We start from the raw sequence: 22,232 nt of genomic DNA on the forward strand, positions 1-22,232 counted from the left end.
GTCATGGTCGCGATGCATGAAGTTCATAGCGAAATAATCGACACTTAAGCGATACGCGGTTGCGAGCCGAATTGAGCAGGCTTTCACCCGTAGTCAATGGGGTTAGAAGGTGGGACGTTTTGTTATTAAACGGGCGCTAGGTGAGCGGTTGGGCTCGGCCCGCACTGCCGTCCACTGCTCGGAGATACACGTTGTACGATGCGTGTTTCCCAGGAGAAGACACTTCGCCCCTAAAGCCAATGCGAGATCACAACGCGCTCTGGCCATCTTCGACATGTTTACCACCCACATAGATCTGACTCGCCGCTTTAGGCACATGGGAACGTAGTCAATATGATACAGGTATAGAGTGTAGTGAACATAGTACGGCAGGGTCCCCAAAATCAGAGGAAAATAGACACACATACTGATACAGCAGAGGTTTCATTCCGGGAGTCGCCAGAGCCGGTATGCAACATGCATGACCCCGCGACAAGCCGGCTGTCGTGAATGTAGGATGATGAATGCGCGAATGGAGTCCGATGGTCGCCGGACGGGCCTGCCTGGAAGAAGCAAGACGATGACGAACTTAGATAGTGCTCTGTAAGAAGCAAATGATGCCGTGAGCTGAGCACGAATATAACAGCTACCGGGTGGAAAGCACGGACCCTCACGGAAGACCACTCGTACATCGCTTCCTGTATCCCGTTGTGAAGCATCTCTCGGCAGTCGCGGCACTTGATCAACGTTCCATTCTTCTCGAATGCCGACTGCAACGCGCATGGTGACATGCCTGTGAGAAACAATACAGTGTTCAGCGATCTGCGCCATGCCAAACCAAGGGGGAAACGGGAATCACTTGGTAACGCCTCCCACACGATCTCCGCAGCAGCATATGCCCAGGCCTGCGTCAGCTGCCATTGCGTGTCTTCCGTGCACTCGTTCGTCCTGGGATGCATAGTCGGGAGCCTCAAGACGATGTTCCTCAGCGCATTCCTGCGATGCGCGTGCAATTCGAACAGTCGGCGAATGTAAATAGGGCCCATCTCGATAGAGAGCTCGTCGGAGAGCATCGAGGTGTCATATGCGAGCAGATGCGAGGAAACTGCAACAGCAAGCTCCTCAAGCCCATAATGACCCGCGAGTGCGTATACCTCGATCGAACGGTGCGGGGCATAAGCGAGAATGAGTTGATACAGTGAAAGAAAGGGCGCAGCGAGCTTCTGAACGGAGATGCCATACTTGGTGAGCGCGGCGACTGCATCCACTATGTCCTCGAGAGCGGGAACGAGCTGGGCGCAAGGAAAGCCGTACATGATGCGTAGGGCAAGGTCGATGCATGTTCCTGACTCTGGCACGTGGATGGCGTCAGATGTGTCGAATAGAAGGCCGCCAAACGAGTTGCTAGATGCATGGGATAGACGACGGCGGTGGGTATAGAACGCTACCTTATCTGCGGTAATGAGGACCAAATCAGGAAGGGTTCCTGCGGCCTCGTGTGAAGGTCCGAAAGGACTTTGCGTCGGGACCTTCGGCGCCGAGTCTTTGATCGCGATAGTCATCGTCAAGAATGCCTAAAGGCGGTGTAACAAGAAAGCTGCATGAGCGAAGAGCAGATCAAGAGGAGAGGCCATGAAAGAGGATACCGTTTCAATGGCATAGAACAGCTGGTGCCAACGAATTATCTCGGAAGATTGGCAATGACGGGGGATAGACCAGGAGTTGGTCTGAGTCGGCGCACTACGCCAGGTGCAGAACCTGCTAAGCTGCGCACCTCCACCCCGCGAGGCCCAGACGACGAAAATAATCATTTCCTGATACAGTTCATTGGCACTGGAGCGTTCAGTCGAGCGGGGGCCTGCTATTATACTCGAGAGACGGGCACGACAAAACGGGATCTGGAATAGACAACGCGGGACGCGGAGGTTGAGAGATGGGGGAAAGGAATCGTACTCTTCCTGGGGTGATGGAAATGGCATGCTTGAAGGACGATGCCGAATTGAGAACGGCATTGATGAAGTCAAAGTCGTTCAGGTGTGAGACGTCGAGGGAGTCCATCGTACTGAGGGAGCCTGGGAGGGCGGAGTAGGAGAGGGGGTGAGGCAGAATGTGCTTCGGCTTCGCTTATAAGGAGACAGCGGCCAGCACGCACTAGGCATCCTCGGGCGTCTCTCTGCCCGGACCTACCGTACTTCCGGCGCTAACCTTGCTCCTCACTGTCGGCCTAGGGAACTCGAGGCTTCGCCGCCTTGTACGGTTTTGTCTTCACTGTTAGGCAGTCAGTCTCTCCCCCTCAGCTTCAGAGCTGCGGGTGACGAATCTGGACTGGGTCTGCCACGGACGCACTCGGCAGCCTGCTTAAAGTTCATTCCAACGCCCGGACCTCGGCATGGGTTTCCTGAATAGGACGCAGTGCTGCAAGGTAGGCCCGTTTGCTGCTACGCTGTGGTGAAATGTGGTCGCCAGTATCAATATGCCGTCATCCGACGCTTCCTTCCAAGGACACGTAAGCGATGTATATATCTGCATAAAGGCCCAAATGAGGACATAAATCAGCCACCTGGGTCAGTAATGTCGTTGACGGATCCCGGAATGAAGTACTCCATCATGTCGGGTCCGGAAAGCCTGCGGGCCTAAGTGATTATGATACAGAGCCATGTTCACGCGTCAAGGGCTATGTCCGATAGGTATCCTAGCTATCTATACCTAATAAAACGAGATGTTTGCGCAATATCCCTCGACTGCTTCTTTCTGCAGTGCATATTTGGGGTCCATCCTAATTCTCCGGCATAATGGCCACTCTGGACGCATTCGCACGGGCAGGTAGTCCTCTGAAGCTTCGTTTCGAGTACTCACATAATATCGTCACTGTCCGAGTTCTTCTAGAGTGATGGGGTCGCCATCTCCGCCTCCCTCTTTCGCTGATCACGCTAGCTTCCGTTGATGCGTCCGCGCCCTGTGATCTCCTCACACCGTCAATTGTAAATACCAGTTATGCGCCCCAAATGCAAGTGGGTGGAGTACAAGAAAGGTTGCGAATATCGAGCGAAGGGCATTGGGACAAGATGCGAAGTCCAGATAATGACAAATGTCAGCTTGACTGTGCGAGCGGCTCGAAATAGTTCGACAATAGGAATGGGATGTCATGAGGAACATCAGCCTCGAGGTGGCACCATCGGACACCGCGACCACTGATCTTGTCGCCGTGCCCGAGGCTGCGTTATCAGTCTCCCGCCTGACGGTACGATCACATAGTCAAGCTGAACCTCTGGGAGAACAAGGACCTCGGAGCTGCCATGGAGCACGTTCATGGAGCTTTGGCATGAACAGATCGGATACTCTTGCCCTTGCGCAAGCCAACCCAAGAATTCAAACGAGCGCGGACGTAAGACGGCTTCTGTCAACATATACAGTTAGAGCGGTCTCCTGGCGAGCGGCTTGTGGAAGGTACGCAGAGGCGTGGTGGAAGCTGTCTTAGCACATTGTGAGCCAAAGCGAGGGAGTATCAAGGGCACCATCACGTCAGCGTCGGCACACGTTGATGACAGGTAGGAAGCCGTACGTTCACCTGACGACAGATGGTCCATGGTATTCTATAGCATCAGAGGCCCGACGAGGATCGAGGGGAGGAGCCTAGTCATCAGGCTGTGGGAGTTCATCAGCTTGGAAGGACGGTGAGCTGGAAATGCGGCGATAAGATGTCAAGTATTTGTGTCGATAAGGGTAGGAGCCAATCTCGACTCTAGAGAGCTCAATGCTGGCGAGAAGCGTGGCAAATAAGGACACACCTCAGTGCCCGATTACCTTTCGTGATGTCCTCGATGATGGCATCCAATCAGGTAGCAATGGACGGCTGGACAACCGCCGCCAATATTTCCTATGGGGTACAAAGGGTGAGCGATATGCAGTCTTACAGCAATGGGGTCTGTGCGTCTTATATCCCAGCCAAAAGATGCCAGGTTCCACCACCTCCGGGGACGGGGCGCCCGTCATGTCATGATCTGTGTTCAGACGACTGAAAAACTTGCTGATCAAACGTGGTGGATGAAAGTCTGATGACATAATGAGCCTCGTTTGGGGGTTCGGGCGCATGAATCAAGACTTCGTCAAGATCGCCATTAGTAGAAAGTTCGGAGACTATATGTCTGAAGCGTGTCCATCGTCAAACTCATTGGACGAGCGAGCGCAGTCGAGAACGACGAGGCTTAGTATTAGGTGGGTAACACAGGAAGGCATAATGTGAAAGGGATATAGTACAGGAAATTATCGGTTTTATGCACGTACAATCACGGTGTTTGTTTGCTCTGCGCTTGCCTCGCCTGCTGGAACATGTGCGGTATGGGGCCAGGAAGTGCGGCATCCGGAGGCGATATGCCGACCTGCAAGCATGCGGTCACGAGAGTCATGCGAATATCCGCCCACTCCCTCCGTTGATCTAAAGTATGTGGCGGACCTGGAGTGAGTTATGACAACCTCTGTTGTAGGATGAACATACCTGCGCTTGGCCAGAACAACATCAAGTACTCCGTACGCTTGCAGAAGATCTTTGACGCCTCCAGAGCCACGATGAGCGTCGGGTCAGACTCCCATAGCACCAGCGCCCTGGATTTGTGAGCAAATGTTCGTGACGATAATGCAGGAAAAGAAATGTACTTGATAACATGTGACATAAACCAGTATATCATCAGGGGCTTCCGATAATCGAGAGCCGGCGACTGGATTCCTTCAGTCAAGCTCTTCCACACGTACTCTGCCATGCATATTCGGTGACGCACTACTCATCGTGCAGATGATGAGAATCCATGAACAAGGTCATACTGAACACCTCTCACGCCAAGCTTCAGCTTTGTCCCTATAGAACAATTGGCTGCTATTTCTACATTCTTACATTCAGCATTTCGGGTTTCGGTAGCAGGGAAGGAGCGCGACATTGGTACTCACGTTGTGATTCGTGGGATATATCTCTGGAACTCGTGCGAAATGCACATCCGACAGCTAAACAGCAGCTCGCGCGCCTGGAAGCCAAATTTTCGCTCCAGCTCGCACGTATGCTGCCCGAGCGCGGTATCGATAGCGTCGATTTCCAGCCACGCCTGCATCGCGAAATGCGCGCGCTCCGCATCGCTCATCGTGAGGTCCGCTCGCTTCCGCGCGCAGCTGTGCAGGAGGACCATCGAGCGCAGGTAGAGAGTCCAAACGTTGTTTGCATACACAGGCGCGCCGTGCATGGCAAGGGACTCCCCAGGGAACAGCAGCGCGTACTGCAACTACGAATTAGCGGATGGCGCTCGGATGCGCACGAGCGCAAGTTGTCACTTACGTTGTCAGGGTCCTTGATCCACAACTTCTGCTTGTCGATGTCCGCCGCGATGTTATCCACAGAGTTGTACGCGTTGAGGCTCGCGGTGACCATGACAGTAGCCCAGACGAGGCGACGGCACTCCTCCTTCCTGAACTCTCCTTCGGATATGTTCTCCGGCCAGATGAGCGTCCCACCCCACGCCGGCGCGATCCCGCTCACGCCTGGCCAGCTCATTTCGAGCGTCAAGGACGCGCAGTTGCAATTAGGGAGAAGTGGCGTACTTGAGAGACCGGGTGTCATGTTACCTGGGACGATGGACTGCACAAGATGTGGAGGGGGTACGATAGGCTGTGCATCGTGGTGAAATCCCGACTGGAGAGGGGAGGCACCGCTGAGCTGCGCAAAGAATTCAGGGGTGTGGGCGCCTGTGTGGAATTGCATTTTGTCGTTGGGAGCTATCTTGTTGATAGATGCCGTGAGCCCAGTTGCGTTGAGAGAGGCCACAGACGGTCGTTCTGAGGTATGAGTACCTTTGATGTCAGCATCTAGAGTCGTGAGAGAGAACAAGCGTATCAAGGAGTCCAGGAGAAGCAGCGATGAACGGTGCCGTGTAGCCGACCGCATTGGATGACACTGGAGTTCGAAGTAGACGATAAGCTACGAGCGGAACTGGTGAGATTACGAGGAAGATCCTCCTAAGCGTTCAGAGTGCTTACCCATGCTGCTTGAATCAGCTCCACATTGACCCAACCCGACGCCATACTGGCCTGGAGCAGACTATGCGCAGTTTCGATGAGCTTGAGAGCTTTAGCGCGGCCCGCGGAGCCCCTCTCTGCCTCGGAGCTCTGGGAGAAGATGCCAATAGCCAAGGCGCTGATGACGAGACTGGGCTGCATGGTCCCTCGGGTTGTTGGGTTCAAGAGCGTCTCGAAGAACCGAGGTATATGGATGAAGCTAACCCAGTCGATGGACGCATGGAACAGCGCCCGAAGATCTGAAAGAACGCGCAAGACGGTGGCTGGACGTTGCTCAGGGACAAAGGGCATAGCATCTGTTGACTCGAAGTCGGTTGAGTAAAAGGTGAGCAGCACGTCCCACCAGGTGTCGCGCGTGAATTGAAGACTTGGACGAGCGGGGATGTTCTGCTCGATCTCCTGGGCATACCGCTCAAGCTCGAACACCGTCCCTGCGTTTGGGTCATCTAAGTCTACCAGAGGGAACGGGTCGTAGTCTTCTGGATCCTACGTAAGCGGGTTTGGTAAGCGCGCGCTCTGAGTGTATCGCAAGTGGCACATACCCCAGGTTCTGATGACGGCCAGATGGAGCTTTCGTAGGAAATATTCAAATGGGTAGCGGCCGCGTCTTCGCCACTCGCGCCACCAGAGTCGTGATCAGGACTAGAACTACCTGAATCCCTGCCGTCGTCGACATCGCTTGAGCATCTCCTTCGTTTGGACCGGCGTGATGCGGCTGGACGGAACCGTATCCCAGGGCCTTTATCTTGTCCCCGACGGATCGGTTGCGCATCGTAAGAGCACTCTCCCGGAAACTCCGGGGGGCGTTTGTGGCAGTTAGAGCAAATCGGCTTTGCGCCGTCGCACCGCGTTTTACGAACACGACTAATACCGCAAAATTGTGAGTGGGTGCTGCGAGGTCCGTACAAGATAACTGACGCATTCGACTGGTGTCCTCACTTACCATTGATTGCACGCAACGTAGACGCGGGCTCGAGGTTGACCGCGCGCAGTCAGAGGCTGGTTAGCGTCAAGAGCAATTGTGGGCCTGATTCTTTTGCGAGGGACATGGGGATCCAAGACTTGTGTCGGAGAGGACGCGTTGTACCCGTCGGTGGTCCGAGACGTGTGACTGGATGCGGAGGGTGAAGTCAAAGATGAAGATGAAGGAGGTACCACAAAGTGGGGGCTGTGCTGCCCTTCACTGGGCGCCGAGGAAGATCCACTGACGCCGGGTAACGGTGTGTTCGGCGTTGTGTGATCGAAAGGCGAGCCATTCACAGATGACTCCTGTATAAGACAGTCCAGCCAGGCAAGAGGTTCGTCCAGCATAGTGGGGGGCAGACGTCGAAGCGGGAGAAAAGGGGCGAGAAATAGGGCTATTGACCAGTTGCGTCAGCTTATCGACCCCGACGAGGTGGCTTGAATGTAGTATATTGCTGTACGTATATAGTGTCGCAGACCCTAAGTATATAGCCACATGCCGGTCTGAACGCTACTCCAAGTGGGATATCATCGTCATCGTTATCATCATCACCAGCGACCGTGGGAAGGACTGTCGAATGGATGCCGAACAACGAACACACCACCGTGACCACCACCGTCGGTCTCACGACTATGGGCCATGGCTACTGTGAATGTCGAGGACTCGAAAACAAGCCTCTGAAGACCTTCGGCGATTCCGGGTCTTACGTGAGATGTCTTCCTCCGCCCCTAAAATAAATAACGAGCGCCTTGCCGGTAGCTACCGTTGAGAACTTGAAGTGCAGGACGGCTACAGTGCCACATTTAGCACCGCTGGTAGTGGCAGCGTGTAGCTAGTACAGCGCGCGGAAGCTTTGAGGCAACCTGTGGCGCGAGCCGGACGCCAACCGCTGACTGTTAAACACGTATGTCATGCACAGCACCCAGAGGAGTGATCTGCTTGAAGCGAATAAGGATAGCGATTGGGGTCTGGTGCTAATAACAATACAGTGAAGACAACGTGCATGAAAATCTGCGTAGATGGGCACCACCGCGAGGAGCATTTAGGAGGCCCGTTTTCAGGCGAGCTCGGCGAAACCGACGCCGTTGTCGTCGACAGAGAACACGGTGTAAGTGTTCTTCAAGAGGCTAGAAAGGCAAGGCATCGACACTTTAGCATCCGAAAAACCTAAGACAGAACATGTGAGGACACTCACGTGTCACCGAGGAGCCAGACATTGTCGCCGAGGCCGAGGTCGCCACCTGAGATAGCGCCAACACAAGAGCCGGAGCCGCTCTCCGTCTCACCGAGCGAGAGGTTCTCGCTCGAGATCGCCCAATCCTTGCCGCCCCAGTTGAACGAGACCTCGGGCGCCGAGTCGCAGGGGTAAGAGTACAGGCCCTGGCTGCTGTCGTAGACGTCCGAGCCGTCGACCGCGTCCCAGAAGCTCTTCGCGGCGTCAGTCGGCGCGGTGATGATCGTCGAGCCCGAGTCGATGATCGTGTCGAACGAGTCCGCGACCGACTTGCCGCCCACGGACACGGACGCGCCGCCGATCTGCCAGAAGCCGTTGTCGGACGAGATGTCGTGGTACTCGATGTCGCCCTTGTAGAGGTCCGAGTTCGTGCCGCCAATGTAGAGCTCGGAGCCGGAGGAGGCGAGCTTGAAGCCGAAACGGCCCTCCTTGGCCGTCCCCTGCGAGACGGCGGTGAAGAAGAAGGGGTCGTGGTTGAGGCTGGAAATTGCCGGGAATGCGAGGCCGAGGAGACCGTCCGAGGGGTCCGACTGGAACTCGGAGGACTCCTGAGTCACGGCAGCGAGGTATTGGCCATTGACCTTAACGCCACCGACGGTGACTGTGGGATGAACATGAGAATGGCACAAACTTGACGTGCTCGATGGCAGGGGGCATACCGGTGTCGGTGTAGGGATCGCCAGAGGCGGTAGAGCCGTCGCCGTAGCTGATCGAGAACGAACCGCTCTCCTTCTTGCCGGAGGTCGACGGATCGTACTTGTTGTGCGAGCCGCACGAGTCGCACGAGGTGGACGGAACCCAGAGGTCGGACGAGCCGGTATCGAAGTCGATGACAAACTTCTGGTCGTCCGTGCCGATGGTGATCTCGCCGGTCCAAAGAAGGTCGTTCTCCTGGTCGGTGAGGTCGACTCCATCACGCTTGACGTGCGTGGGGATCGTCGCGAGAGGCTTGATCGAAGCACCCTTGTTGAACGCCTTGACGCCGACGTTGTTCTTCAGGTTGATGAGGTTCTGGCGGTGCTTGCTGTGTAAGCGGGAAACCATGCGCAGTCAGCATCGATATGCAGAAGAATCTACACTAGAGTAGACGCACTTCTGAACGCGAACGAGCTCACGGGCCACCTTCTCGGCGTTGAAGGTGCCGTCCTCGTTTGTCAGAGAGCCGCGCTTCTGAATGGGGATGCGAATGCCAGAACTAGGCTTCACAATCGGGGAGGCAGAAGCGATGAGCGCGAGGGCAACAGTGATGAGGGCGGCCTTGCAGAACATGGTGGCTGGTCTGAGTGGTGAGGAAGGGGAGCGGGAGAACAAGTCGGAGGACCTGAGGGGCTGATGCCTGTGGATGCAGGAGTGAACCTGATGCCGGATGAGGGTGTTTGCGTGAGCCTTTTATACAGCACCAGGCGGTATGTGCGAATGCGATTGACATTGCAATCGGAGGCGAGGGTGGCTTCAGTGACCCCACCTCAACATGGTGCGAAGCGAGCGAACGCATGGCGCAGCACAAGGACTTGGAGATGACAGCGTCTTGCACGGGTACCGTGAAGGGCATCATCGACGCGTCGCGTCGGACGTCACGACATGCCGAGCTGGATGCGAGATAATGTGTTGTCAAGCGGGCTCGAGAATCGTCGGACAAGCTGTTCGGAGTGGAGTGCAAGCGTAGTATGCGCGTGATGCCAAAGAGATGCGTACGACTAGTCCATTTGATGACGTGACGCAGCGAAGTCCTTCTCTACAGAGCGTTGAGGTCAGCGCAATCACTGCGCGTCAGCAAAGCGTTTGAGCCTGTGATGGCGCACCCCTCAGTAACGTGGGCCATGTACCCTATCTTGAGCATTACTTCGTCAGTGTCACCGGCGCTCGAAATGGATTACGAATTCGCATCGCGGATGAAGTCCAGTCGCGGACAAAGGCATGACCACAAGACAGCCAGCTGCCTACTCGTACCATGAGTGAGTGGATCTCGGACATGTGCTCGAAAATTGATGTGGCTTGGGGAATCACATACCTGTGCTCGACGGGAGCGCTAAGACGATGATGACCGGTACGCATCAAAAGGGGTACATACTGTGTTAATAGCTCTACTGCAATCAGCGCTGATCCGCATAGCTTCGACAATGGTCGTCAATGCTACCTACAGCAACATGCCCTTGAGTGTGGCATAACGTACCGGAGATGGCTGCACTCCGATCGAGGGAGCTCCATATAACGCGGCAGCATCATCGGTCCGGGCGTAGCAGCGGAGAGATTTGGTTTCTTCGTCATCAACAGTACGAGACAAAGTGTACTGCGCTGTTAAGCGAGATGCGCGTGCTGCGCTGTAGCTGGGGTGGGGGCTTCCCGACTAGCGTCGCATCTATTTGGTGGGCGAAGTCGCGCATAGCAGCTACCATTGATCGTGTAAGCCAGAAGTGCTGCGTTCATGCGAGAGCGAGGAAACCAAGGATTAGGAGGCGGTTCGCAGCATAAGACTTGCGAGAAGTACAATGTTGTGCGCTAAAATGTGACCGATATAGGAAAGTTAAGCGCCTCTTACTACCAAGCGAGGAGTCGCACCCAAACGCCAGCTGCCATTGATCATCGATCATGGCCGATCGTCGTGATTCGTGACAACGGCCCAAGTGAAACAGGCAGTTCAACTTCCAGAGTCTGTAGAAGCGGTCGCGACGAGCACGAACGAGGACAGTCCGAAGCGCCCGGACGCCAGAGTGCCTCAGCCACAGCGGAGTTCAAAAGGCCTGGCAGGCAATCTGCCGGGCGATTACTTAGGGCCTGTTCGGCAAAGAGTTGGAGTTAGAGTTACCGGCATTTCATGCCCATATATAGTAATAATATCTCGGTTTCCAATGTCCGGGAAACTCGAGTTACCCGGGCGAGTGCATGCGTTCGGATGCCTCGTAACTCTGGGCGGCTGTTATCAGGTCGCGTCGTAACTCCTCTCGAGCCTCCATCACCGAAGGCCGCCAGCATGGACGAGTTCCTCTTCTAGCCTCCGAAACACAGCAGCTGGGGTTCCTAGACTGTCTTTCATCCGGTTGCGATGGTCATTGAGGAGGTCCTGGACCCACTGCCGACCAGATAGGAAAGATGTGTGGTAAGGCTCTGGATTGAGGTGATTCCAGGATTCTTCGATTGCAGTGATAGCGGTGGCAACAGTGACAATGACAGTATGACACTATATAAGGGTCACCCCCAGTGAAAACCCCGCCTATTGCCAAAGATTGCTGGCTATTGCCGTCTGATGCCGTCTTTTCGGAGCGATTTGGATGACAGCTCGGCGTCTAAAATGGCTCGTTTCATACATCGATTGGCTCGTTTTATATATACAATGGGCCGTTCTATATGTACAATGGGCCGTTTGACGTCGATCGATAGTATTAAACCGGTGTCCGATGTATATATACTGTTCCACCCACATCTATTACATATATGCCTCCCTGTGTGCCGACCGACGGTTATCCTACCATATCCATTCTTACGATCTCGTCCCCAGCTCCTTCGTCCATGACGCCATCGGTGTTCGCAATGCTCTATATATAGTGGGCGAAAGCCGTCCTCCCATCTCTGCGCCCTTTCTTCCCTCCTTTCACCATCCCTTTCTGTCCTCGGTACTCTCATTCACCGTGAGCCTCGCTAACAGGTAGGGTATCGCTGTCTGTACACGTCAACACAGGTGAGTGGGTTACTCGCTGTCACACAGCATACAGGTAAGTCGTGCGGGTGCAGCAACGCAGTAGGTTAGAGCACGTCGTGGTAGGTCACTGTACGCGGGCTTGGCACAATGCGCGGGCGCGGGGAGTAGCGTATTATTATGTAATGCGAAATTTGTATCGTAGAGTAACCACCCATAAATATATATATCCGTTCATGCTCGATCTGGTGCCCTAGCGCAACGAGCCCCAACTGTATAGGACTGTTGCACTCTGTTCCTATATTTTTGCCAGGTGTTCAATAGAGTGGAACATACAGATATCGGGCGAAAAATATGCAAATAGACGGAGACAGACGGGAAAAGACGACGAACGGCAAATAGCTTTTTGTGTGCATATGGACAGATATATATGCATTCACCTACATACATGTGGATATCTGACTACTTCTGCCTTTTGGGCGGACTGAAACGGGCCGAAAAAGATGAGAATCGTGAGCAACAGGGAAGGTTCTCACTGGGGTTGACATGTGATACATCAGTAATATCGTCGATTTCCAAGGTGAACCACCAACTTCCCGGCGGTGCTGCCTCCTCCCCGCCCGCCTCTGCATTCGTTGAGATATAAAGTATATAGGAGGCCAGGTCAGTACTTGCGATGCGCCAACCCTCCCTAAGTGCACTAGTACCGTCACCGTGTGTGCACCGTCGGCTTATCCGTTGATCTGCCGCTCGTTGAGGTACGTCGCCAATGTAGATCATGTTCTTTCATCATCGACCTCCAACAGTTTTATACCGACTCTACCTTGCTAGAGACATCCTATCAGAAGCCGTTGAAGAAGGTGCACAGTGGAGCGATCTGTTTCCCTGATGTCGCTCTACTAATCTCGCAGTCTTCTCCACCACCAATACTGAAAGTGCAGTTGTGATGCTCACTTTGTCGAGAAAAATCATTCACCGTATAGTGGCGCTCTGACCACGATCGTGATCGACAGGTTTCTAGCTGTGACTATGTAGTTGAGAGCTCCTCGGGCGGAACGTGCTGCGGTAGCATCTGACTGGGCGAGGTCAATGGGCGGTGGGCTGCGGTAGCCTCCATTGGACAATGTCTCCGGGGGTTCCAACCGCCGTCGGTCTGGTCTCCTGGGTTGTGGATCCGGCTCAGACTTTACGATCCAAGTCAAGATACTGGATATATGCATGTATGTCTCCCTGAAACTTCTACATTCAAGCTCTTGATCTCATTGTACTGGTGGTTAGAATCTCTGCCTGAGATATGCGTCTAATATGCTAGGGCTTGCAATGAGACAAGTTGGTATGGCTTGATTACCTCTTGGGATCTTCTGAGCGTTTTTGGCATGTGGCAATGTCACTGAACCCGCACTGACAGGTGGCACGTCTTCCTAGGATGGGATTACGCAGTGCTTCTGTGACAGGCCGCAAATGACACGGCGACAGGCAAGATCCCGTGCCTCAAGCTCGAGGTCTATTCCCGGCTCTCATGTGAAGGCATTGTTCCCCGAAGGTATAAAACCAATCCTCTTCATCGAGGGGTCGCCACTCATCTGCCTTTGAGCCTACCATGAACCTCCGCCTCTCTACCCTCGTCATCGTCGCTACCGGCCTCTTGGCCGCCTCCCCGATAGTCAACGCTGGTCCCGTTGCCTATGGTATCTGCCAGACAGGTATGATCTCGAACATGCGCGATAGCCGGTCCACACTCACCCCTTCGTTATAGGATGCAACGCCGTTGTCGTTGCCTGCTACGCAGGCGCGGGCTTCACCTTTGGCACTGTCACTGCGGGTCTGGGCGTGCCGGCCGCCATTGTCGCTTGTAATGCCGCCTTGGGGACCTGCTCCGCCGCTTGTGCGACTGTAGCCCTTTTTGCGCCGACTCCGTAAAGGTTCTTTGCTTGCAGATGTTCAAACGCAATGTACTATTAGTTATGAGTCCAGAAGGTAGCGTCTTATCGTCCCCTGTGTACGACGTTTTTCAACTAACGCGTACACATCGTATTAGCAGAGATGAATCGTGATAGCAGGTCGAAATGTTTCAGACTTCCAGGGATCTGTATATGTATTCAGTACAGATGTTTGAGGTTATAAGAGGGGTTATTGGCAATCAGTCAGTGGTACGTTCCAGTGGACATGGCTCAGCCATGCCAACTGAATCTCTTGTTCAACCTCTCGCGGAGCGCCGGAAAGCCTTTCTTGATTCCAATCTCCTTCCTTCCCAGGAAATGGGAGGCCTAGTTTTTACCGTTTTGAGCCTTCACCTGTACCTTCGAGCCTGGACTGGACGGGCGCGGTGCTCTGATGGGGAGGAAGATGCTAACGAAGAGGGCGATGACACTGATGGCGAGTGCATTGGATGTAGTACGGAATCGGCTGCACAATCACGGTTCCTTGTCTTCTGCTTCTGCGCAGCCGCAGGCCGCAGGGTGGGTCACTTTACGACGCAAGGAATCCTCTTCCCCTCCCGTCTTTGGACTGCACTGGCTCCATGCTTCCCGTTGCTCCCCTCCGGAGACCCTACCCTTCTCCGTTGGTATCCTCTTCTGCGCCCTGTTCTGCCGGTCAGTCTTTGACAGTTCTTCGTCTCCTATCAATTCAAGTGCTGAAAGCGTCACTCGTAGACTCAGACGAGCATATTCCAAGCACATGTCTCGACCGGCTCTGCTCGGAAGGGACCAAGTTATGCCTGTGTATGATCCTCTTGTTTCCGTGTATCTCTTGCGGAATATGTGTGTCTCCAAGCCCCGATGGTGATGCTGTACTAGTCTCGTATCATCAGCTCGTTGCGTCATAGGCGTATTGTACGTCCTCCGAGCGTAATGCCTGCTGTGGAGGTTTGTCTCATGCTACTGCCTCCCTGTCATGAAGATGCTCATGATCCATATAGTACTTCTCGGCGGCTTGTGTAGAAGGCTGAACGACGCACCTCTCACAGCTTCTACAATCGCATGCGCTACGGAAGGGGAGGCTGCGTCAAACTCAGACCAGCCCTGTCGCAGTCCTCGACTTCAGACCATGATGAGAATCCCTCGAAGGCAGGTACGATCGCCATCCAACCTCAGCCAGGCGCATCGATGCAGACGTCTCAGAGGGCGCCCGCGACGGAGGATGCCAGATCTACGGCGAGTGCCAAGAGGGAGTCCGACGCATTGACAGATGAGACGGCAGTGGGCAGTGTTCAAGAGAGTAAAGACACGTAGGTACTGTAGAGCGGTAACGGATGGTGCTACAAAATGTCAGATGGAGTTTTGGAGCCTTCGCGGTACGAGACTGGTCTCCCATGCGAACACCGATAAATCAGCGGGTGTTCGGGACCGAAAACATCGGTTGATTCTATGACTGCCCTGTAGACGAAGACGAGGGCCATCTATCAAGCTGAACCTTTCACCCAGCGAAACGGGATCGAAGAACACTGGGAGGAGAATCAGGAGGGCGGCAATGGTGGTGGTAGTGGTGGTGGTGGAGGGGGAGGAGGAGGATTCGTCAGGACTCTGCTAGCACTTTTATGAGAACTAATATGGGAATGATCAAATCGGACGAAATCCGACTTGAAACCTGTACGAAGGCCGTGTTGATTGGCGGCTGGGTGGTGCGGGTGAGCCTATCCATGCTTACAAGACCTGATCACCGCCTCCGCCGACAGGTACTGCGCCGGAGCGTACAACTCATCCTGCACGTGCTCAAATCTGATCCCGACCTCATCGCACGCTTCCTCCAGTTCCCGGTGTTCCCGATAGGGGCTCCCAGCCGGGACGATGATCCTGATGGTCTGCACCGAGCCATAATATTGCCGACTCCGCAGTCCGGGCAGAAAGCTGAGGATCATCTCCTCAGCCGCACCCGACACGCCCTCATTGGTGGCGTATTCGAACGTCTTCAGGCTCGAGGGCAGGCGGCCGAAGAACGCGCCCGTGAGAGTGCCCTGCATGCAGCGGATGTGCTCGAGCGACGGGGCCCTCTCGACGAAGCCGTCGAGGAACGGCGAGCCGATGTTCTGCCACGACGTGTCGCCACTCAGGATCAGGTGCTGCAGGTGCGTGCCGTGCGCCATGAGCGCCTGTTCCCACTCGTGGTATGGGACGAGCACGTGGAAGAGGGCGTGCAAGTGGAAGGAGACCAGCTGGGGCGCGAACGCGGTGAACAGCGCGATGGCGACGGGGCAGCGGCAGAAGTAGACCCGCAGGACGAACCTCCGCAGGTGCGGCGCGAGGCCCGCGCCGACGTCCCAGTCCGCAGCTTCGTCGCAGTCGTCGAGCGAGACCTCGAGCGTCTCCAGGCGAGGAAGCGACAGACACGCGGGCAGTATCGCGGCGCTCTGCGGGCCGTGCACTATGAGGTGGGTGACGGCCCGGACTGCGGGTGCCTCGAGCACGGACGGATCGAATGTCTGCTTGGGGTGCCACAGGTATCTGAACCTGCTGAGGCCGTCTTCCGGAAGGAGGTGCAGCCAATCGAGCTGGCCCTTATCGTCATCGCTGTCCATATCTATGGATAGATATCGGACGATAGGGCGGAGATGAGGGCACGAACGCATGGTGCGCGCAAAGCATCGGTCGCGGCTTCTCTCTGCGGGCCCGCTCCATCCGCTGAAACAGACATACTTATAGAGGAACGTCTGAGCCGGGATGGTCCACGCGCGAGCGACGAGAGTAGCGCGACAGAGGCTGCGAGCCGTAGTGAAGTATTGTAAGACGTTGTGCAATACGTCGCCGTTGAGAGGAGGGGCGGGTGTTATGCGAGGTAGAAGGGGAAGAGAAGTTCGACGCTACGATGCCTATCGTTAGTGATCGCTGATCTCTGCAAGGCTGTCGCCACAGCGGACTTGCCTGGAGGGTGTCAATATTAGGCGAACGAGTCCTTGCCTCTGGAAGAGGCTCAGATGTCCGGTGATTGAATGCGGTGACCGCCTCAGCGAGAGAATGTGTGAACTCTGGTGAAGCCAAGCGGTATGGACCCATGCGGGGACTCCGATTATGAGGGGTCGGACGAGACTCTGTCTCGAGTACTTCCTGGGTCTACTCGATCACCTGCTGAAGACTGCGCTGGGCTGCGCTGGTGTGAGAACGACCAATGATTGCATTGTCATCGGGATTCGAATTCGAGGTACGTTCATGCTGAGGGACGGCTATCGGCATCTGGACATGCACTGGTTACATTGCGAAACGTTTTGCGGGAGCTAAATCTTGAGGTGCGAATGCTCCTGATTGAAGCGCAAGTATCAATATCCTGCAACTACATGGAGCGCGTCCAGGCTCGCGACGTAAGGAGTGCCGAAGGAGTTTCGTGCATAGAATTTTGCGAAGGGTCATTGCCATAGTGCATCATGCTAATAATGACATACTAGAGCGTTTTGTTGGCGGAGCAAATGCTAGAAACACAGCAGGAATACAATGATCGAATCAACAGTCTAACCGCCCAGACCTCCGTCGGAGAAAGAAAGCGTCTAATACGCCTTCTTGCCCTGTGCAAGCTGTAGGTGCGCGCTGTGCTCGTCGTATGGGTACTGGGAGAGAGAGATCTCGCGCCAAAGGTCGGGCGTGAGGAACGCGTACGTTTTCGTGATCTGCACACGCACATTTCGTCAGCAGTAGCTCCACCAACGCATTCGGACGGAGCACGCACGGCAGCGAAGGTCGCCTTCAAGAAATTACCCATCGTCGCAGTCGAACCCTTCGACTGTGTGTAGCAGTCCTCGATGCCCGCAAGCTGGAGCATACGCTTCGACGCGGGAGCAGCGACGAGACCGGTACCACGGGGAGCAGGGATGAGACGGCACATGACGGATCCGACCTTGCCAGACACCTTCGAAGGCACGGTGTGGGGCTCACCGAGGTTGGCACCCCAGTAACCCCTCCGAACGGGAACGACGGAGAGCTTCGCGAGGATGATGGCGCCGCGGATGGCAGTCGCGACTTCCTTCGCGCACTTGACACCGAGACCGACATGGCCGTCCGAGTCACCGATGGCGACGAACGCCTTGAAGCGGGTGCGTTGACCGGCGCGGGTCTGCTTCTGGACGGGCATGATCTTCATGACCTCATCCTTGAGCTTAGGGAGGAAGAAATCGATGATCTGGTACTCCTTGACGGGAAGCGAGAAGAGGTAAATCTCCTCCATGGAGCGGATTTTGCCGTCCTTTACGAGACGACCAAGCTTGGTAACGGGGACCCTGACAGACGTGCGCGCATTAGGGTGAGATGAAGATGGGGAATTATAGCAGGTACTGACCACTCCTTCTCCTCGTCCTTGCGGCCACCGCGACGGGGGCCCCGACGGCCCCGTCCACGGTCACCACGCCCGCGTCCAAATCCACCACGTCCGCGTCCGGAGTCGGCCATTGTGTTCTTGCTGGAAGATTACTAAGGAATTCGAGACACGTTAGGAGGCTCGCGCAAAGAAGGATCGAAGGGCAGACGAGAAGGGAGAGGGATGGACCTGCTAGCGCCCTCATCCGAATGTCATAGGATCCATCCAGCTTGCTCCCAGCCTCCTGACACTACGAGTCTTGGCTTGGACACCCATAGCCTCCATTTCCGCACATTTCGAGCATAACGGAGACATAATGAAAAGTACTCACGTCTTGAGGATGTGTCGAACGTCGAGCACGGCGGGCGGTGTGTGTACGACAACTTGCGGTGGGCGCTAGGATGTCCCGATTGGGAGCAGGCCTGCCCTGAGCCGAGGAAGTCCCGTGACGTGACTTGCAAGGGACGGAGTAAGACGCCTCTTGCAGCTCCACTTTCACCTCCCGCTTCCCTCCCCCTCTCTTCCTGCCATAAAACAGACGAATAGGCCCGGGAACTCCTCATGTTTTTTGCGGCGAAGTATGTTCAAGTGGTGGTTGGAGATCTGGTGTTCGGAACCTCCAGCTCCCGGGCGGCTGTCGCTCCATGAGGTTCTGGCTCTCGCCGCTGTCGTTTTCAGCTCTCGTTCTTCCTTCCCTCTTCCTGTCGTGCTCTCATGACATCGCCGTTTGTTGCTCTCAAGATATCTCTACCAAGCTACATACATTGCAACTACTATTGCGCGGCGCTCACAAACCCGCCTCCTCGTTCCTCAGCCAGCCAGCGCTCGTCATCTAAGGCAACATACGTCATTAGTGCATGATCCCGGTGCTCCGTCCTACCGTGAGTCCCGCCGTCCATCTCCCCGTCCATCCTGTTTTCCCTCGTGTGAGTATATAATAAGTTTCTCAGGGCGAGTTTGATGGCTAGCTAATCCAGCGGATGTACTCGGACCTCAGTGTGCACCCAGAGTGTCCAGGGTCCTCGCTTCAACCTCAGCGAGTGCAGGACCTTCAATACCGCCCCCGAGCAAACTCTCAGACGCGTGGCATCTTTGCCGGATTGAGCACGTGATGCTGGCGTGGTCGTCGGTGCGCCCTGCCCCGCAATCGATTAGCGGTGATGGCAGAGCTGTGCATTGTGGCTGCTGCTCTGCTCTGGTGTCCCGACCTCTTTCTGCAATTGGTCCTCTCCGTCTGGTCGATTTACTAATAATCCTCGTTAGACCTGCTGGTTTCTGATCGCACCCACACATCATGCAATCGCAAGAGATCTCACACGCCATGTCGAACAATCCCATTGGCTCCGCCCCCTCAGCTATACAATCTCCAGTGCCACTTCCCCCGTCTACACCTGACGACAAGCATGCAATCGCCGTACACCAGCAGGCCAGTGCCCATGTGACTTTGCCAACGAGTGGCTCAGGGTCGGGTTCCTCGTCGAGCAAGGTGAGTAAACGTCCGGTTTCCTTTCGAGTTCGTCTGATTGTCTGTCACCAGCTACCCCCCGTCTCTGTGGAAGGCACTACACTATCGATCGAGTCTCACGTTCTGACTCCCGACACCTCCATCACACCTACACCCGTCGAGTCCCTGAGTCCCCTCTTCGGTAATCAGGACGCCAAGCATGAGCATCTTTCTGCAGCGACATGTCTACAGGGTCCAGTGCAAGTAGAAGCCGCAGTGAAACCCCGCAGCGCCGACACACCTGACTCGTCGCAGTATGGCGAGGTTGAAGAGCCTGGCGCTCCTACCCGCGCGAGTATCCGCAAATGGGCCAAAGCCACACCCGCTGGCCCGCCCCGGAATACCCCATCCCCTTCCGGTTCCGCTGAGCTTGGACATTCCAGTTCTGACCATCATATCGATCGTCAAAGTTTAACTCACTCCGTGAGTGGCAAGAATATCGGCTTAGGCACGGCGTCGGGTTCAGGCTCAAGCTCTGGAGACGATGAGGACAGCGGCGGTAGCAGACACAGTTCTAGCAACTCCCTCGGCCATGAGAGCTCTGGCAACATCGCGGATATCGAGAGCGGGGGCTCGGCATCCCCTCTCCACCTGCCTGATCCTTCGTCAGCTCTAGATCCCGACTTATCCCCGTCGTCCTCGCCGCCTGTCCGTCGAGCGGTCCATCGTCCCTCCCCCCAGTCTCACGGACAGTCGAGCACGTCGGACTGTCCACCGCCCGTCTTAGTCAACCCAGACGCAGTAGCGCAGGAGCAGCGAGAACGTCTCGAAAGGCGGCACCATCGGCACCTTCCTCATCACCCCCACTCCAGCCGCCGGCGCCACCGCGACCGAGAGCGCGAGCGACGCGCGCGGACGTCCAATCCGACGTCGCCCGCGAACGCACACGCCCAAGAACAGAATCCGCCCACTGCCCCCGACGCCAGGCCACCGGCTGCCCCCATGCGCCCGCTCCGGCCGCTGCAGCTCATCACGGGCGGGATGGATGTCCTGGAGGACATCGGGCGGATGTTGCAGGGCTCGCGACAGCCGCTGCTGCGGACGCGCGTCGACCTTGGGGCGACGTCGCCTCCGAGAAGGGCGAACGACGTGCTATCCGACATCCATGACATGATCCGCATGACGCGGCAGTGAATGGCCTGGTTCGAATCGCCTTGCGCACATGTAGGGCATGTGCTTGTGTTACGGTTCTTTTGCAGGTTTCGCCGAGGGCTCTCGCCCTCATCGTCTAGGTTTCCGGTTTCGCGTGTTATCCAGCTGTCTGTCTTCAAGTGCAAGGGTGCAAGTGCAGGAAGCAGAATTCCAAATATGTACGTTCGATCGCACTGTATTCCCCGGGACTCCACGTCTTCACTTCTCAGCAGAAAACGACATATTTGTCCATACTATATTGTAGAAGCATATAGTGCGTAAGTCGCGTCCCGTTCCCGTTCGACATCTCACACAGGCGTTCGCAGATGACGACACGTGCTGTTACTGGCATTGAACGTATAAAATCGTGTATACATGCCTGGCCCCCGTTCTTCGAGTTCAGAGTGTGATAGCGACCCCAGCTACTCCGAAGTACGACATGCTGTATTGTAGTCCCTGTGTGAATGAGTAAAAGAATCATCTTGTCGGATATACCGCTTCGCCACGCCCTGTTTGCATCGTCGTCCTGCTAAGACTCTGCCGATTGAGACACACGTGACCTGCCTGCGGAGGAGCGGAGAGTCAAATGCACAAGGCGTTCCTCTCAGGCGGAGTATCAACTGAAGTCACGGCACCCCGGCAGAGGACGAGCGCAGTGCCGGCCGGCCGGCGGTGTCCGCGCCTGCGGACGAGCTGCAAGCGGCTGGGAATAGCATTTACAAATGCGAATGCTCCTATTCTAGTACTACTACGTACTAAGTGCAGTTCAACAACCCGGCTGAAGGACTCCCTACAGGGTATCTAGTACATAGAACGCAGTAATGTCTAGCGAAGACGAGGAGGTTGCTCGACCTCAGTACAAGAGACAGAAGCATACCAGAGCTTGCGAGTTCTGCAGGCGGAGGAAAGGTACGCCTACTCACAGCCACTCCATACTCCAACTATACTGAGAACGGCATCAGTTGGTTGTAAGTTCCCACTCTTCAGCTTGCTCAATGGTAGGACGCTCGCCAACAAAATCCTTCTAGGCGACGCTGCTGACAAACCCGACAATCGTTGCTCAAGATGCATTGCCCATGGCATTCAATGTCAGTACGATCCTGCAGCCAAGGTAATTCCTTCTCACGCTGTAATGGCTGCCACTCATGCAGTCCTAATATGTCGCTAGATGAAGCGTCCGACGAAGAAGTGAGTAAGCCTTGTCCAGTCAAGCACAATGTAGAGGTTTCCCAGCCCCAGATTGAATTGATCTAGGCATAGTCACAGATACGTGGAAGCACTCGAAGATCGCCTGTCGAAAGTGGAGGATCTCCTCAAGAAAGTACCGAATCTTCTTTCACCCCTGTCGACTTCAATGTCTGACTGTGAGCACAGCTTCATCCAGAAGCGAGCGCCAGCCCGGAGAGCCTGGAAGACGCGCCGCAGCGTATGCCCTGCAGCAGTTTCCGTC

The 22,232-nt window shown here is 55.4% G+C and overlaps 8 protein-coding genes across 8 annotated transcripts; 2 read left to right on the plus strand and 6 right to left on the minus strand.

Annotated features, from left to right (window-relative positions):
• Nucleotides 1-568: 568 nt before the first annotated feature.
• On the minus strand, nucleotides 569-1,541 carry DICSQDRAFT_171117 (uncharacterized protein; the record flags this gene model as incomplete). The annotated part of the gene is made up of 3 exons (XM_007366760.1): nucleotides 569-580; nucleotides 648-772; nucleotides 839-1,541. The coding sequence occupies 3 exons, from the start codon at nucleotides 1,539-1,541 to the stop codon at nucleotides 569-571; spliced, it is 840 nt and encodes a 279-aa protein (XP_007366822.1).
• A 2,655-nt stretch (nucleotides 1,542-4,196) lies between these two features.
• DICSQDRAFT_107480 (uncharacterized protein) lies at nucleotides 4,197-7,347 on the minus strand (the record flags this gene model as incomplete). The annotated part of the gene is made up of 9 exons (XM_007366761.1): nucleotides 4,197-4,414; nucleotides 4,475-4,753; nucleotides 4,812-4,855; nucleotides 4,921-5,240; nucleotides 5,300-5,706; nucleotides 5,812-5,938; nucleotides 5,998-6,522; nucleotides 6,579-6,900; nucleotides 6,980-7,347. 9 exons carry the CDS (start codon nucleotides 7,345-7,347, stop codon nucleotides 4,266-4,268), a joined length of 2,541 nt encoding a protein of 846 aa, XP_007366823.1. The 3' UTR covers nucleotides 4,197-4,265.
• Nucleotides 7,348-8,057: 710 nt separating this feature from the next.
• Nucleotides 8,058-9,503, minus strand: DICSQDRAFT_127694 (protease; the record flags this gene model as incomplete). The annotated part of the gene is made up of 4 exons (XM_007366762.1): nucleotides 8,058-8,127; nucleotides 8,196-8,835; nucleotides 8,894-9,258; nucleotides 9,328-9,503. The coding sequence occupies 4 exons, from the start codon at nucleotides 9,501-9,503 to the stop codon at nucleotides 8,058-8,060; spliced, it is 1,251 nt and encodes a 416-aa protein (XP_007366824.1).
• Nucleotides 9,504-11,187: 1,684 nt separating this feature from the next.
• Nucleotides 11,188-11,346, minus strand: DICSQDRAFT_63111 (uncharacterized protein; the record flags this gene model as incomplete). The annotated part of the gene is made up of 1 exon (XM_007366763.1): nucleotides 11,188-11,346. A coding segment is annotated over one exon (159 nt), but the record flags the coding sequence as incomplete, so codon positions are not given.
• A 2,122-nt stretch (nucleotides 11,347-13,468) lies between these two features.
• Nucleotides 13,469-14,116, plus strand: DICSQDRAFT_107485 (uncharacterized protein; the record flags this gene model as incomplete). The annotated part of the gene is made up of 3 exons (XM_007366764.1): nucleotides 13,469-13,571; nucleotides 13,625-13,845; nucleotides 13,907-14,116. 2 exons carry the CDS (start codon nucleotides 13,469-13,471, stop codon nucleotides 13,786-13,788), a joined length of 267 nt encoding a protein of 88 aa, XP_007366826.1. The 3' UTR covers nucleotides 13,789-13,845; nucleotides 13,907-14,116.
• Nucleotides 14,117-15,321: 1,205 nt separating this feature from the next.
• DICSQDRAFT_181329 (uncharacterized protein) lies at nucleotides 15,322-16,384 on the minus strand (the record flags this gene model as incomplete). Its single annotated transcript, XM_007366765.1, has 3 exons — nucleotides 15,322-15,392; nucleotides 15,450-15,483; nucleotides 15,517-16,384. 3 exons carry the CDS (start codon nucleotides 16,382-16,384, stop codon nucleotides 15,326-15,328), a joined length of 969 nt encoding a protein of 322 aa, XP_007366827.1. The 3' UTR covers nucleotides 15,322-15,325.
• Nucleotides 16,385-17,167: 783 nt separating this feature from the next.
• Nucleotides 17,168-18,436, minus strand: DICSQDRAFT_162021 (40S ribosomal protein S2). Its single transcript, XM_007366766.1, has 3 exons — nucleotides 18,130-18,436; nucleotides 17,524-18,070; nucleotides 17,168-17,464 (listed from the first exon to the last, which is right to left on the minus strand). The coding sequence occupies exons 1-3, from the start codon at nucleotides 18,237-18,239 to the stop codon at nucleotides 17,345-17,347; spliced, it is 777 nt and encodes a 258-aa protein (XP_007366828.1). The 5' UTR covers nucleotides 18,240-18,436; the 3' UTR covers nucleotides 17,168-17,344.
• Nucleotides 18,437-19,441: 1,005 nt separating this feature from the next.
• On the plus strand, nucleotides 19,442-20,785 carry DICSQDRAFT_127697 (uncharacterized protein; the record flags this gene model as incomplete). The annotated part of the gene is made up of 2 exons (XM_007366767.1): nucleotides 19,442-19,633; nucleotides 19,685-20,785. The coding sequence occupies 2 exons, from the start codon at nucleotides 19,442-19,444 to the stop codon at nucleotides 20,783-20,785; spliced, it is 1,293 nt and encodes a 430-aa protein (XP_007366829.1).
• Between the last annotated feature and the right edge of the window lie 1,447 nt (nucleotides 20,786-22,232).

This window comes from Dichomitus squalens (assembly GCF_000275845.1).
Source record: "Dichomitus squalens LYAD-421 SS1 unplaced genomic scaffold DICSQscaffold_20, whole genome shotgun sequence".
Taxonomy (NCBI): Eukaryota; Fungi; Basidiomycota; class Agaricomycetes; order Polyporales; family Polyporaceae; genus Dichomitus; species Dichomitus squalens.